At 57.2% G+C, this 15,385-nt stretch overlaps 4 protein-coding genes across 4 annotated transcripts; all 4 read right to left on the bottom strand.

Moving 5' to 3' along the window:
- Nucleotides 1-183: 183 nt before the first annotated feature.
- On the bottom strand, nt 184-1,404 carry PV09_02987 (uncharacterized protein; the record flags this gene model as incomplete). Its single annotated transcript, XM_016356120.1, has 3 exons — nt 184-792; nt 864-1,245; nt 1,301-1,404. The coding sequence occupies 3 exons, from the start codon at nt 1,402-1,404 to the stop codon at nt 484-486; spliced, it is 795 nt and encodes a 264-aa protein (XP_016216426.1). The 3' UTR covers nt 184-483.
- A 460-nt stretch (nt 1,405-1,864) lies between these two features.
- PV09_02988 (uncharacterized protein) lies at nt 1,865-3,729 on the bottom strand (the record flags this gene model as incomplete). The annotated part of the gene is made up of 2 exons (XM_016356121.1): nt 1,865-3,526; nt 3,658-3,729. 2 exons carry the CDS (start codon nt 3,727-3,729, stop codon nt 1,865-1,867), a joined length of 1,734 nt encoding a protein of 577 aa, XP_016216427.1.
- A 404-nt stretch (nt 3,730-4,133) lies between these two features.
- Nucleotides 4,134-11,714, bottom strand: PV09_02989 (uncharacterized protein). The gene is made up of 3 exons (XM_016356122.1): nt 5,686-11,714; nt 5,276-5,589; nt 4,134-5,223 (listed from the first exon to the last, which is right to left on the bottom strand). Exons 1-3 carry the CDS (start codon nt 11,356-11,358, stop codon nt 4,419-4,421), a joined length of 6,792 nt encoding a protein of 2,263 aa, XP_016216428.1. The 5' UTR covers nt 11,359-11,714; the 3' UTR covers nt 4,134-4,418.
- Nucleotides 11,715-12,508: 794 nt separating this feature from the next.
- On the bottom strand, nt 12,509-15,362 carry PV09_02990 (uncharacterized protein). Its single transcript, XM_016356123.1, has 3 exons — nt 14,632-15,362; nt 14,381-14,567; nt 12,509-14,266 (listed from the first exon to the last, which is right to left on the bottom strand). The coding sequence occupies exons 1-3, from the start codon at nt 14,719-14,721 to the stop codon at nt 13,530-13,532; spliced, it is 1,014 nt and encodes a 337-aa protein (XP_016216429.1). The 5' UTR covers nt 14,722-15,362; the 3' UTR covers nt 12,509-13,529.
- Between the last annotated feature and the right edge of the window lie 23 nt (nt 15,363-15,385).

Genomic DNA, 15,385 nt, shown 5'->3' on the forward strand with positions numbered 1-15,385 from the left:
AGCTCCAATGTCGGGTGCAGTTGATTGGCAACACAGCCACAACAGCCCTGCAGTCGAGTGGCGAGAGCGATGCCAATCTGCTCTTCGATCTCAAAGCACTGTGCTTTCTCCATTGTTCGTTGACGGGAAACTCAAAGTGTTGGATGATGAAAAAAAAAAAAAAAATTATATCACCTCCGGATTGTCCCTTTTCCCCGCCACAATTGACAAGGTGTGGTTCTAGTTATTCAGTACTGTTTACGGCATCGCAGAACCCCCTTGTAGTGCCAAATAGAAATAGAACAATCCTCGTGAAGGCACTCTTGCGGTCAAAGATCTCTCCTTGCGAACGGTGGTAGCCCCCAACCATCGCTGCTCGAGAGACGGACGAGAGCGGCGAGGCACTCCATAACAAGTGGTCAAGATAATCAACGGTGATGCAATGTTTCGAAAGGCTCTTGCCTCAAGCACGACATTGTGCATTCACGCCAACCTGCCCAACCGCTACAGACGCCCGCGAGGCTTCATCAGCTCTTCAAGCTCGCTCCTGTTCATCTCCTTCCCGTGCTTCTGAATCATCTCGTAGATGCCCCTGCGCTTGGGATCCGTCACCTTGTCGTCAGTAAACGGATACGGCATGGGCACCTTCAAACCTCGCTGGATTGCGGGCCGTTGCGCGATGCGATCGCGCCAGGCCTTGACCGCGGGGAACTCGGAGATGTCGACACCGCACCACGACGCGGACATTGCCCAGATGAAGATGGCGATGTCCGCCACCGTCAGCTTGGAGCCTACGAGGTACTCGCTTTCGGTCTGCACGTACCAGCCAGCGTTAGTGCTTTCGCTCACAGACAGCGCACACAGTGTTGTCGACAGGCACGTACGAGCTGCTTTTCTAGGACGCTGAAGAGCCTTCGAGATTCCGCGACGTATCTTCGCGCGCCGTACGGGACGTCCTCGAGCGAGTATCGAACAAAGTGTGCCGCCTGACCCATCATCGGTCCCATGCCGGCGACTTGCCACGTCAGCCACGACACCATCTGCCAGTACTCCTGGCTGGTGGGTGGATACGAGACCTTGTAGTCCCTGTCGAACGTTGCGACGATGTAGAGCATGCAGGCCGCCGATTCCCATACCTGCACCGTTTCGCCATCGTCCTTCACGTGCACGAGGGCAGGGAGGCGGCCGTTCGGGTTGATCCTCGTGTACCACTCGGACTTTTGTTCTTGCTGCATGGCGTCGATTCTGATCGGATTATATGGTATTCTGCCTCAATTCAGCATGTGCAATTCACGCGTTGAAGCTCAGTCGAACCGCTGACCCCAATTCTTCGCACAGCAACGGGAGCTTATAAGGGTTGACCGCCGGTGAGACGTAGACGTTCAAGCCGGGTTTGGGTTGCTTGTCCGACGGTGCCGTTGCCATATTTGATCAAATCTCTATCTTCAAGATTCAGTGGAAAGAATCTCATCGAGAAAGTCCCCCCAATCATGGTTATTGCTCAAGGAGATAAGACATATATGTACACGTGATAGCGATCGCGAATCTCGTTTGGGATTTGGGACCTCGGTTGCAGGAGCCGCATTACAGGGGCCCAAAAGTGTGGAGAGCTTTACATTCGCGGGGTTCAGCGACAAAACTGACGAGAATCCTGCGATATAGACACCTAGCCCAATTGGTCGCGGAGTATGTGCGATTCTGAGCTTAAGGAGAAAAAGGCTGAAGATCACGTGTGTGTTGCCGACTAGATCGGGTAACTTTCAATTGCTCCACGACATGGAACAGTCTGAAAATACAGTAAAAAGAAGGGAGAAAGAAAAAGCAAGACTAGCGCCGGTCGCTCATTCGTAGCCATAAGACGGCAATAACGTCCAACGCATTCTTCTCACCCAGCAGCGCCGAAACTAGCGGCTCTGGCTCGCTTCCGCAGCCTCTCGTTGCTTCCTCGTCTCATTTTCGCGTTCGTGTTGGCCTCCACCGGCATCTGCAGGTCAAACGGCTTGCGTCTCCGCACCCGCTGATAGCCGCGGTCGAGCTCGACCTCGATGGCGCACCGGACCTTGAGCGCCCCAACGGCAGGCCACACGCTGCGCTCGCCTTTGCGGATCCAATAGTCGACGCTTTGCTTCGTCGGGTTCTCCAGCAGCCGCACAAAGTCCTTCGGGGTGAACTCCGGGACGAGGGTCAGGCTTGCGCCGGGGATGGTCTCGTCGATCAAGAAGCGACGGATGGCGGGTGCGAGGTAGCCGAGAGAGTCGAGCTGCATGAGGCGATGCTGCACCTCCATCGCGATGAGGCGCAGCATGGGCAGCGAGAGCCGCCAGGCCCAGTCCTGCTTTGGGTTCGGGTGGTGCAGGTCGGGGCGCAGGAAAGGCGCGATGTAAGGCCGTGCCTGCGAGACGATGAAGTGGTTCACGTTGAACAGCTCGGCGATCCTGGTGAGGGGAGACTCGCGCTCGGTGTATCGCGTGTGCGTCCAGGACCGAAACGTCGTTTCTTGCGCGGGGGCCCAGGGCACGATTGCGCCGACCTCGTCCTTGCAGTACAGCTTGACGGGCGAGTACAGGGAGGAGGAAGCGTTCGACGCCAAGGCGGCCGACCAGATCAACACGTTGGGTGCGGTCAGGTAGTTGAGCAGGTTCGGCACGCCACCACCCGTCGTCGAGACGGTGATGTTCAGAATGCGCTTCGTCTTTGCGTACGCCTCTTGGAACGTCATGTCGCCCACGTTCGAGCGCACGCAGCGCTCCAAGACCCCTACGTCCAATAAATACCCTTCTTTTATGAATCGCTTGACTCTGCGCGTCGATGTCGAGAACCAACCTTCGGTCTCCCAGTTGTACGAGCCTTTGTCGCCCTCGGCGTCGCCGTTTCCGCGTCTCGCAAACGCGCTGAGATCGATGCCGTCGCCCGTCAAAAACTCCAGCAGCTCATCTTCGGTGTGCACGCCGACAAGCGCGGCGATCAGGGCGCCCGTGGCCGTTCCCGCAATTATGCGTGGCAGCAGGCCGCGGAGATGCAACGCCTTGACGACGCCGAGATGGCAGAGTCCGAAGATGCTTCCGCCCTGGAGCACCAGCACGCTCCGCCCGAACGCCTGCCTGGTGTCGTGCAGCACGTCCAGCTTCGCCTGGTCCGTAAGTCCGCCCTGGAAGTCCGGGGAGGTCGGATAGTGCGTGATGTAGTCGATGGCGAGCGCGACCTGGGTGACGTAGTCCTCAATGAGAAGCTTTGTGCCCGCAAAGGCGTGGTTGAACAGGCGGGGCGCCGTGATGTTGCCAATGTTCCTGACCAGGCCGGAGCGCAGCAGCGACACGAGACTGAGTATGTCGTCCTCTTCTCTCGCCTCGATGACGGCCTGCAGGCGCTCGTATATCAGGCGGTAGTCATAGTGCTCGGAGCTGGCATTTTGGCGCCACAGGTCGTAGCCCAGCAGTTCGTCCAGCTGGTACGCCGAGGCCTCCCACTCCTCGAAGCACCGCGCCTCGTCGAGGCTTTCGAAAAGCAGCTCGCGCTGGGACTTGCGTGTCCACCAGCTGTACAGGCGCTGCGCGGGTGTCAGCAGGCTGCTACTTGCAAGCATGGCGGACTCGATTGCGAGCGGGCCACGGCGGAATTGCAAGGACGAGATGCAGAAGGAGAGAGGAAAAAGGAAGAGCTGGAGGGGACGCTACGTACACGCTGCCAGAAGAAGACCACTTCAACCACGATGCTTGCGATCGACTTGACGGGGCCTGGGATCAAGACCATGTTGCACCGTCTGCTTTAACACATGTTCGTCGCCTTTCACGTGCTAATTGTCTCGGACACGAATAGCGGGGACCTCGAACCAGATGCTTGAAAGAAGGATTCGCAATGTTTGGCTCAGTGAGAGGAGCAAATACCGGACATTGGCCGTCGCTTAAGGGTAAGGTGAGCGAAAAGACTCCCACGGCTGATCGAACGTTCTTCTCATGTGCACGCTGAACTGGCAATGACGCGCCTTGTTTTCACATGCCGCGACAGCTCTATGTGGCTTTTCAGCTGTTGGGTACCTTTCATCCTGACTCTGCGCAGCTTGAGGCACGCCGACTTCGCGCGCATAACTTTCACGAGGCCGTCGCAGGATTTTGGTCTCTGGCATCGAAAGAATTGGTCATACTGAGGGAAATACTCTTCTCGTTCCCATTATATAGTCAAGGCTATCTCATTTTGAACTTCATAAACGCCGCCGCTATGCATGGCCATTGGAAAACGCCGGGGTGTACCTAGCTATACACGGCGTTTCTCCATCTATCTGTTTAACAAAAGAGAAAATCTACGTCAGTCGGCCATTTCTTTCCAAACAGTGGCTCGTACATTGAAAATAAAAGAAAAGACCTCCTCCTCCAGGTCCCGATCGTGACTGGCATCTCGCCCGCTCATTAAGAAATATACATGTTTGCGTCGCTCATTCCTTTTCAGCTCTTCCTTCTCCCGCTCCCTTGCTCCCCACTGGGCCGTCTCATGGAGAAGCTCTTTCGTATGCTTTCACCCCAGACGGATGTATCCAAGACTTCAAGGACGTCCTGTGCCGAGACGCTGCTGTTTGCTCTGCTTCTGCTCTCCAATTCGTCTGCCGTGTCGCGCGTTGATAAAGTGCGTCCATGAATGCCGCGAGGACTTCGAGGGGCGGCGCTCCATGACGAAGGGCCCTCGACAGCTCCATCGCGGCTGCTCGGTCTCGACAGAGCCTGCGCTAAATGCCAGTCTTCAGAGATGGAGCCTTGCGAGACCGTTGATTGATGAGCACCTGGGGATCTTGGTGCTGTAGGGGACCCGAGTGGGGGGAACGTCGTCGTGGGCGACATCAGCGTCGTCGGTGAGTTTGTCGGGGAGAGCTGAATGCTGCTCGTGCTATTGAATCGCGTTCGAATGGGTGGTAGGTTTCTGCTGGATACCTCTCCGGTTTGGCTAGCACTTGGAGGTGTCGCACCTCCAAACCTCGGGCTGCTGGGCACAGATGATCCTACGCTAGGCGATTTCAGTCCAGCGCCGCCATCGAATGGTCCAACAGCAGTGTCATCGTGCGCGGCCTCGTCGACAAAGATCTCTGGCACACTGAATTGCGGCACCACGGTCATGCGACCGGCGGCCTTCGAGCGGAGATGATGTCGGAACCTACGCGACCAGTACACGGTGTCGAAGAAACCGATGACTATGTTTCTGTTCACTGCTTCTTCCACACGCTGGAGTCGCGCGCGGCGACGTAAGAATTCATGAAGTCTACACGTGCGTTAGGTGGCTATTATACGGGCAAGATGTGAAGCGCGCATACCTTAAGCTCTTGTTGTCGTTGATGACATTGTAATGAGCTAAGATCATGAGGAGTGATGTGAACGAGATACCTCGGTCGTGATCGGCAGATACCAGTACTTCCTCGTAGAATGCATTCATACGCCTTCTTCGCCTTCTGATGGCCTCGACCGGCAGATCAGCCAGACGCGCGTTGAGCTTGGCCAAATCGATCTCACGAGGTTCGTTTCGGCCACTGACGACTGATTCGCGTCGAGGTTTGCTGCAGTCTTCCACAAGGCGGGCAACCGTGAAGTCGCCATCGTAGATGCGCATCTCGAAGACGCCCGACAGTTCCTACAGCGAGCATGTCAGCACCGCGCATTCAACCGGGCGTAGGAAAAGTATGGTAGGGGTGGGGGGTGGAAGAAAGAGCAGGATGAAACAACTTACGCCCAAGAGTCGCGGAAAGGCCTCTCTGCTGATGTATCCAGTCCCATCGGGATCGAACTCTGCCCAAGCCTGTTTGAATCTCCTGATCTCTTCTCTGGATATAACACTTAATCCGTTACTGCGCTGATACACGTACGAGAAGCTTTCATAGATGAGCGAGATGAACAGGTTGACAAACAGGTACATGCTCAGAATGTTCCAGGCGATGAACAGAAACCGGGCCCATGGCTCGCTGCCGCAGTCCCCGTCGCGGAAGTTGTCGCTAACAATGCAGTACGGCGGCTTCATGGTTGCATAGTCCTCCATGATTTGATTCCAGCCCTCACCGACCGAGATGCGGAACAGCAAGATTAGTGCTTTGGGCACGTCGCGGAAGTTGATGTTCACGGTTTCGTTGTTGTTGAACTTTGTGAGGCCAAAGGTCTGCGTGAGCGCGATGGCGAAGGTGAGGAACATGACGAACCAGGTGGCGAGCAAATTGGCGATGAGCGGCAGCGAGGCGGCGGCGGTCTTGAACAGCTGATCGAGCTGGTTGTTACGTGGGATCAGAAGAAGCGCGATGGAGACGAGCGCAAGACGCTGCAGGCGAACGATGGCCCAGGACTGTGGCCGGCCAAGAACCAAGATCATGGTAATGAACGTACTCGAGACCGAAAGCAGCGCGTAGACATCCCACGTGCTGCGACGGTAGCGGCTCCATGTCAAGCCGACGATTCTGATGACGATGTTGGCGATGTAAATCAGGGTAAACAGCAGGAACAGATAATTCCTAGTCGTGTCCCACCACTCCCTTGTCGGATAAAACTCGATGCAGAGCAGGATCAGGTGCAGGACAAGAATCACGGTCACGAATCTGCTCCATCTTCCAGTCTTCCTCACAGCGCGTCTGTAGCACCACTCCTTCCACGACTCGCGCTTCTGATTTGGCAGCGGTCGCTTGCTGGGGCTGATCTGCCTGAGCAGTTTACGCAGTTCGAGCCAAGAGCGCTGTTCGGCGGTCAAGAAGGCCACGCCAGTCTGCTCCGTGTAGTTGCGCATGAAAACGCTGACAAAGAGCGTCAACACGAAGACGGCGCCGAGCAAGTTGAAGATGACGAAGAAAACGGCGTTGCCGTACGAACTAAAAGGCTGCGGCTGCTGACCAACGGCGGTGATCTCGATCGCTTGCCACATGACGTCGATCCATCCTTCCTGCGACACGATCTGGAAGAGGATGAAGAGCGAGTCGCCAAAGTTGTCAAAGGAGTAGTACGGGTTGGAGACGACACGCGGGGTGAGGACGTTCCAGTTTGACGGCTGCGAGAGGAACTCGCTGACGCAGTCGTTCAAATTGTTCAAGCTGCTGTCGTTGCAAGACTGCATCTTTCCGACGAATAGGTTGAGCCCGTAAATGGCGAACGGGATCAACAAGCTGATGGACACAAAAGCGGCGGAAAGGACTTTGAGGCCTCCTTGAATGATGACGGCGTGAAAATTGTTGCGCGCACTGTCGCTAACGTTGAGCAGGCGAAGAGCTCTCAGCGCCTTGAAGGCTCCAACCGCTCGGGAGACCTGACCCTCGTTGAACAGGGAGCTGGTGACGTTGATCCAAAGGGTGATGAGCACGACGCCATCTATCAGGCCCCAGCTGCCTCTGAAGTAAGCGTTGGGCGTGAAGAAGAAGCCGTCAGCGATGACCTTGATGGCGGCTTCGATTGTGAACAGCACAGCGAAACCCAAGTCCGTCCACACGAACCAGTTCCTCACGCTGAAGTTGTGCCTATCAAAATACTCCTTCTGGTACAGCGGGGTCGTGATGCATGCGAGAATGACCATGGCCACAATCGCGCAGTAGATGAACGCGGAGAAAGTGTACCACACTGGTATCGACGGGGAAACGCCTTCGATGCGCTCCTCGCCACGGCCAGGCCCAACGATGCGCTGGCAAAACCGGCGAATACGGTTTTGCGGGCCAAAGATGAACAGCGATACGTTGTAGCTGGGATACTTCCTCAGATACTCTCTCTGCGCCCTCTTCCGCCGATCGTACGCGCTCATGACCTCCTTGGCCATCTGACGCGGGTCCAGGTCCTCATACGCGCGCGAAAACTCGAGCCGGGAGTAGAACGGGTTCGGCTCTCGATGCAAGAGCTTGGAGACAAGGTTTTGCCACCAGCCGGCAAACGTACCTCCCGGGGCGACCACGGTCGTGGGTTGCGAGCGCAGTATGGGCGTATCCTCCTCCGCCTGGGGACTGCTGTACGGCACAGGCTCGTCTTGCTGGTCCAAAAAATCGCGAACGACGGCATCCTTGAGCAGCATCTCGGTGGTGCGAGAGCCAAACTCCAGCGGATCCCTCTTCCTCCCGCTGGCTGTTCCGTACTTGAAGATGGACGACAGGGAAAGATTGCCCGCGTTGGGGTTGCCCATCTCCTTCTGCTGGAGGAACGCCTTGACCTGCTGCAATCGCTTTTCGTCTTCGCTGATGTCGAAGCTCTCCTGGATGACAGCGATGAACATGTTCAGCGTGATGAAGTTGGCAAGCACGAACCACAGGATGAAAAAGGCGGCGCCCATCCAGGCCGTGTTGTAGAAGATGTCGAAGTTTGTGACGTTGTACACAATGGTGGTCCAGTTCTCCGAGGAGAAGATCTGATACATACCCAAGAACGAGTTCCACATGCTGTTGAAGGTAACGTTGATAGTATTGCCGGACGCGTTGACTTGAGGCAGGGATCCGCGAAACATTTGGCTAGCTAGAATGGCGGCCAGGAAGGTGAGCAGGAACACAAAGAGGATCAGGTTCACCAGACCCGAAAAGTTACGCAGCACGGTCATGATAAGATCTCGCGTGATGGGGACGGCCAGGACGACCCTGTAGATACGCAGGATCTGGAAAAATGTGAGCCACGCGTACGGCTGGCCCGAATTTCGAATGGGAGGTATCTGGATGATTCCCGTTATCACGGCGAGCGTAAGGTCGGCGACGTTGGATCTGCTGCGGAAGAAGTGCCGCCAGTCAATGGCAAAACGGATCGCGATCTCGACGATCAGAATCAGCGTCACGACCGTCTCGAAGTTGTTGATGAACGTCTCCCGCGAGGAGCTCATGCGCGCACTGCGCAGGCACTGGACGATCAAGTCCATGGCGATGATGGTGATCCACAGCCACCTCGTCTTGCCGAATGCGCGTATGAGCGTGCTCTTCTTGGACGAGGGCTTCAGATCGTCCTTTTCGTGCAGCGACATCACTTCGCTCTCCTCTCCTGTAAAGGCGGAGACCTTGCTCTCTTCGCGAATGACCTGGAAGGAGGACGTGATGACTGCGATGAGCAGGTTGACCAGCCAGAGGAACAAGATGACGATGCCGCACGCGTAGAAGATTGCCGCGGCAAGGTAGTCGCTTTCCGTGAGGTAGTACATGACGTCGGAGAACGTGTTGGAGGACATGATGACGAAGACCATCTCCAGGCTCTGGAAGATATTGTCGAAGCTCACGGAGCCATTGTACGGATTGATGCCCTCGATGCACTTGCTTTGAGTGGGACAGATGTAGCCCTTCGCCTCGCTCGTGCCGTTCGTGACACCGTCCGGACGAAGCCACGGCATGGAGGAGCCGTTGTCGGCGAGCCAGCCTCCGCAGAACTGGAAGTCGTTGACCCACGTGTTGGTAGGGTCGGTCGGATCAATCCAGACACAAGTGCGGCGCAAGCTCGACTTGAAGCTCTGCACGCCGATGATGGCAAACAAGAGCCAGAAAAAGCCGACCAAAAACGCCACGTTCATCAGCAAGGGCGCCGCTTTCTTCAGACTTCGCAGAATGACCGTCGTTCCCGCCGTCAGATACAGCAGGCGCAAGATGCGCAGCGCGGCGAGCATGCGAAACACGAAGACGTGCCTGCTGTCCTCCAGGGAGAAAATGCTGAGGACGAAGCTGATCCAGTATGAGACGACGGCCACGAAGTCGACGCGGTTGAACGAGTGTCTTAGAAAGGCCCGATGCGCCAGTCGCTGTCTCCGCTGTGCCTTGGATCCACCTCTGGCGGACCCGTCCTCGGTGATGTTGGTGGTAAGAGCACGAACGAGGCCTTGCTGCGGTGCGAAATCCGTGGTCGACTGCACCGTCTCCTGATGCTTGGGCCTGGTGTGCGGCGTGCCGAATAGCTCCTTCGCCTTGTCTGCGACGGCCTGGCGGAGGCCGATCTTTCGGTTGATGGTGCTGTACTCGATCGGGTTGATGATGAAGCCGGAGACGATGCTGCGCGCAACGATTTCGACCGTGTATATGGAGAAAAGAACGAGCATGACCCAGTCGATCCAATTGGCGCCGAGGTTGCCGTGGGATCTGTCGATGCCGACGCCTATGTTGGCGTCAATGGCGAGAAGGATGGTCTGCAGGACAATGAGGGCGAAGATGAAGGGCTCGGTGAAGGGATGCACGAGCAGATCGCACAGCTTCATGCGGATGGGGCTGTCGGGGGGGAATATGCCAAGCGCATTGCCCTTGAGCGGATTGTCTTCGCGCGTCGACCGGCTGCGTCGCAGGCCGGGTCGCGGGAACGACATCTCGTCGACATCCACGCTTGGCGGCTTCTCCAGCGGCCGATCGGTGAACGGGTCCGACGGCCCGTCCACGGAAGGCAAGTCCGGAACAGATGTCGAGGGCGAACGGCCGCGGATGGAGGTCTTGACCGACGACTTCCGTCTCATGGCGATGGTGCGGTCCACGACATCCTGCTCGTTGGACAGGTTGACGATGCGCGTGGACATGTTCCTGACCATGGTGCCCGCCCTTTGCAGCGTCGACCCGGCGGCCGAGTTCGCGCTCAGGCTGCGCCGAATCGAGCTTGACCTCCGCATGCCGTCGCTGTAGCTCGTTCGCGAGCCGGCCTCGGCCTGGGCGAGGTCGTCGCCCAGCCGCGACATGCCAGACGGAGACGCGTTCGAGAACCTCACGCTGCGTGTCCGGCCCGTCTGTCCCGTAGGTGTGGAGGGTGCGCTCGCTCCGGCGATGGGAGCGAGATGATTAGGGTCCGTGAGGGGAGTGCGGTCGTTGGATGGCGCGGAGGTAAAATAGTCGTTGTCCGCCTGCTCATCTCCGTCGCCGCCGATGTCGACGCTCATCAAACTCGGCGTCTTCGTTGTGTCGCGGGTCCAGCCCTGCGAGCTGTTATTGGTGTTGGCTGCGTGTGGGTCGAAGGGGTTCGACGCGGGCTCGGCCCCAAACGAGATGCCAGCGAATCCAGACATGGCGCTTTGGAACGCGGCCGCGTCGACCGGACTCGAAGGCGTCATGTCGTCGCCTCGAGCTGCAGAGGACGGGGGGATCTGCAGTCCCGGACGCTGCAGCTGTGCAGACACGGTCGACAACGGTGACGAGGGACCTCCATTGTCTCTGTACGGCGCCAAGGGGACGCTCCTGCTGCCAGTTCCTCCGACGCCTCCTACCGTGTCAGGATCTCGTGGATTCAGCGGCGCATACGAGCCGTGGCCTCTCGACGCCCTGCTGCCGGACAGACGCTTGACCGAGTTCTTGACGGCGTCGCTGATGGCGCGCTGGCGCTGGGGGCCGCCGCTGCTGGCATCGCTGTCGGTCTCGCTGTCAGCGTAGCCCGGCCGGGGCTGCGAGAAGTCCTGCAAGGGAATCGGGGGCGTCGAGTTGCGGCGATGCGCTGGATCGTCATTAAAGTCCATTGGAGCAGACTACGTGCAGGCTCCCAGAACCCCAATGCTGGTCGCGCTGAAGACTCATCGGGGCGCCGCAGGAGCGAGTATCATGGGTATTTGGGTGTTGTAGCACACGTAGCACGGACGAAACGAGCGAACGGATGGGTGGGCAGTGCTGTTGGTGAGGTGGATGGAGGTGATGGTGTGGCGTCGTGTTCAGGGCGTCGAAGCGTTGCGGCGGTGCTGGGACGAGTGGAGAGGTCGACAGGGTCGATTGCGCGTTTCACGAGGATCCGAGCGCAGACGTCAAGGCAGCCAGCAAGAGCAACAAGAGCAACAGGGACGAGAACACAGCGAGGGAGCAGAGACGTCTTTGAGAGAAGGGACGGGAGTTTGGAGACGGACGGAGAGGTGTGCGAGCAGGTGGGCGTGGGCGTCGAGCGGGCGTGTGTTTGGGTGGGCCGTGTATCAGGATTCGAGACGCAGGTAAGGCTCGAAACAAAGAGACGAATGACGGACGAAGACGGGCGCTGTCTGCACCGTCGCGGATGCAAGCACGGGAGCGACCCGGATGAGCGTGCGACGGTGTTGTCGTTGTTGAAGGCCGCTTGCGTCGGCGCCCTCAGTCGCACCTCGCCGCAGCACCGTCGCCTGCACGGCAACGCGCTGTGGTCGCCCAGCTCTGGGTCCCTGTGGCCGCCATCCACACACGCCGGCTTACGTTTGCTTCCCCTCTCTGTTGGCGCCTTCTCCCGGCCGTCGACCCCCTAAGACGCCCCCGAGCGTGCGGGCGTCTAGAGGGTTCCCCCCCCGCCCCCACCCACTAAACTCCCTTCGGACGTTTCGGCGCGGGCCTCGACTGGTTGCAGCAGTCCCGGCTCGCCCGCTTTTCGTTCGGTGACGGACTTCGGTTCAAAGGCACCTCTGAACGTCTTCGTCTTGTTCGTCTTCGTCTTCTTCTTCTTCTTCTTCTTCTTCCCCCCGTCTCCAAGTCACCTGCCTTCTGAGTCAAGACAGCCATGGTGTCACCTCTGCCGCTGCCGCCTCCGTCGCCGCGAATCGCTCCCAAGCTCGGGAAGACGGTCACTCTTTATTCACAGCAAGGACTAGACCAGCACGTGGACGACAGCCTATAAAAATAATAGTTGCTTTAAAAAAAAAAAATAAAAAGAGCTGACGTCTGCATTCGCGCCAAAGGACGGGAATCTAAAAAAGGCGTGGCCCTGCGCGACCCGGGCTAGCTTCATCTGGTCCTTCGCACGCCCCAGCAGTTTCTGTTCGCCTGAAGCCCTCTTGACCTGCTAAACTTAGAACCTCGTCTGCGCTCAGCTCAAAGCGTGCCGAAACGTCCAAACGACGCGCAACCGTCGACGAGATGCTCCTTTGCATGCACTGTCTTATTGCCAAGCCGCCTTTGCGCCCTATGATGGCTCAGGCGCCGCTCTCTCCTCATCTTGTGCTCTTCCGATTGTGTCGCCTTACGAGAATGCCGCACTTCTCGCCCAGTCACGTGAAGCTCGAGGTCAACGAGTTCGACTTACGTTGGCACTGAGTACCTCGCACACACACGCACACATAATACACACATACATACAAAGGTACATGCAAGCATACGTGCTTCCACCACATGCCTACGGACGCGTACCCATCCCGATCGCCTTGACTCGCACAGAGGATCCTGCCCTTTGTTTGCACGTGTAGCTAAGCCTTGTCCCGTGGTTTCTTTCTGCATCACCTTCGCCTCCGTCTTCTGCGTCTCTATGCCTCTATTCCCCACGGCCAATTCTTTCGCTCGTCCTTGACCTTCCTTCCTCGTCATGCATCTTACAGTTCTCCCCTGCAGCAGAATCCCTTTTTCCCGGTCCCGCAGTCAAATGGTTTACAATCATGTGTGATGACATCCTCGCGCATTTCGACACGTCTACCCCGAGCAATGGACAGAGAACGTGTGAAGCCCTCAGGACGCTCGGCGTCGGCAATACAATACGTGGCTTTCTTTTGTCGTCCGCGTGCACTTTTTCGACGTCAGACGAACAGAACAGTTCAGAAGAGTCACGTCAGCGTCCGAGGCTTATCGAAGCGGCAGGAAGGACGCGATCGAAAAATGACAACCCAACAAAAACGATCGAGGCACACGCACGTGTACAGAGAATCACGCATTCGACTCGTCCCTCCCAAGAAAGTTGTCTATTCTCTCCTCACGCATTCTTCTTGGCACTGCCGCCGTTCGAAGATGATGGCGATGACGGGCTGTCGATGCGCATGATCTGGGGCATCGACGTGACGAGGCGCGGCCACACCAGCTCAACCTGGTCCTGAGTGCCGTTGAGGTGGTGCCGCAGCCAGATGCCCCACACAATGTAGAAATAAGCCCCGACGCCCGTCATAAGATGCCACCAGCCGTGGCCCTCGAGCAACAGACCCCACGGCAGCCCAATCTGACGCCGCCATCTGCGCAGCTGAGGGCAGAATGCATTGTCCAGGTTCCACAACGCGAAGCCGCCCAGAAACACGCTGAGCCCGTACGAGATCATGATCCACATGGTTCGCAGCGTCGCCAGCGCCTTCTCGTCCTCCTCCAGCTCTTGATCGCCCTTTCGCTCTCGCCCTGTCGAGCCGTTGGTGTGCCCGTTGCTTTGAGCGGCAGCCCTTTTCACTTTCTTCCTCTCCGCCTCCTTGTACCTAGGTCGGATATTGACCTCCATGATGTAGATGGCTCGTATAAGGACCACGGCGGTCAGGATCGCGTAGGCAACCTGGTGGAAGGTGGGGTCCTCCAAGTAGTGGTAGTACAGCGTGATGAAGGCGGCAAGGCTGACGAGCGAAGCGCCCAGCACGGCCTGGTACGGCTTCGATTTTGCGTAGCCAAACGTCGCAAAGCACATCAGGCAAGTGGTGTAGATCATGCTCAGCTCGTCGACGAGTTGCATAGGATCTAGAAGAAAGTTGCCATCGTTAGACAGTCTGAACGCGAAGCGAAGTGGTCAAAAGAAGTAGGCAGTCTAGCAGTGCAGAGTGCAAATGACAGGCTTGTGCTGGGATGACATACATTTCAAAGTTGAGTGGAACAGGAAGCTGCCAGACCCAACGACCAGATAGCCCAAGCAGCAGATCAGGAAGATGCGGTCATGTCCTTGCGTCACACAATTGTAGACGCCCTTGATTCCGAGATACAGAAACAGCAGGTTAGTCATTGTGTTGACAATCTCGGCCGAGTACGGCGTCGCATAGTAGTTCTACAGCTGGCAATCAGCATGATGATTCTCCATCTTCACGGTGCCTCCTATCAAGAACACGCACCTCCTCACACCAATCGAGCGTCGATGTGATGGGCTCCCAGTAGCCCTCCCGTGGTGGGGGGTAAGGTATCGATGGCAGCCACGACAGCATATCTTGTACTGTACGATAGCAAACACGTTGGTAGGCCTTCTTTTTTTTTCTCTTAGAGGACGGAGGAAAGGAAACGACTCCGCCGTTGAGCTACCAGAGCTTGGAGGATGGTCAAAGAAGACTTTATTCCTGTTTCTTAATCTGTCGTTTTTCGACCACGGAGAAATGAGAAGGGTTGCAGCAAGGCTAGAGGGGGGAAGATCTGGCTTCTGTGGCCTGGTTTTAAGCACTTGGAAAAAAAAAATGCGCGCACTGGTACGGGACGCGGCGGGTACTCGAAGTCCCTCCTGATCCTCAGCTTTGCTCAGGATGATAACCAAGCCTGCCCGCGTTGCAGCGTACACGACGATATGTGACCGTCGGGCCTTCGGGGTTCTTTGGTACGTGTGCTGTGATGTGTTGAAAACGGCAGTGTACGATTGACGGTGTCCGGGCGTTGTAACAATGTGTCCGGCAAAATAAAGTCTCTACTCGACCTTCCAGCTGGACTGTACGTGCGGCGGGTACAAGGTCGACTTCTGGTCAACAGAGGATGGGTCAGCCGCCGCCTCGTGCACAACCTCGCGCAGGCTCGCTGGCAGAAAATTCCGGATGATTAGGGAAAACTTCGTCATCGGCTGAAGATCGCGACCGGACTGCGCGCTCGTCATTGGACGCACCAAAC

The sequence above is a fragment of the Verruconis gallopava genome (assembly GCF_000836295.1).
Source record: "Verruconis gallopava strain CBS 43764 unplaced genomic scaffold supercont1.7, whole genome shotgun sequence".
NCBI lineage: Eukaryota > Fungi > Ascomycota > Dothideomycetes > Venturiales > Sympoventuriaceae > Verruconis > Verruconis gallopava.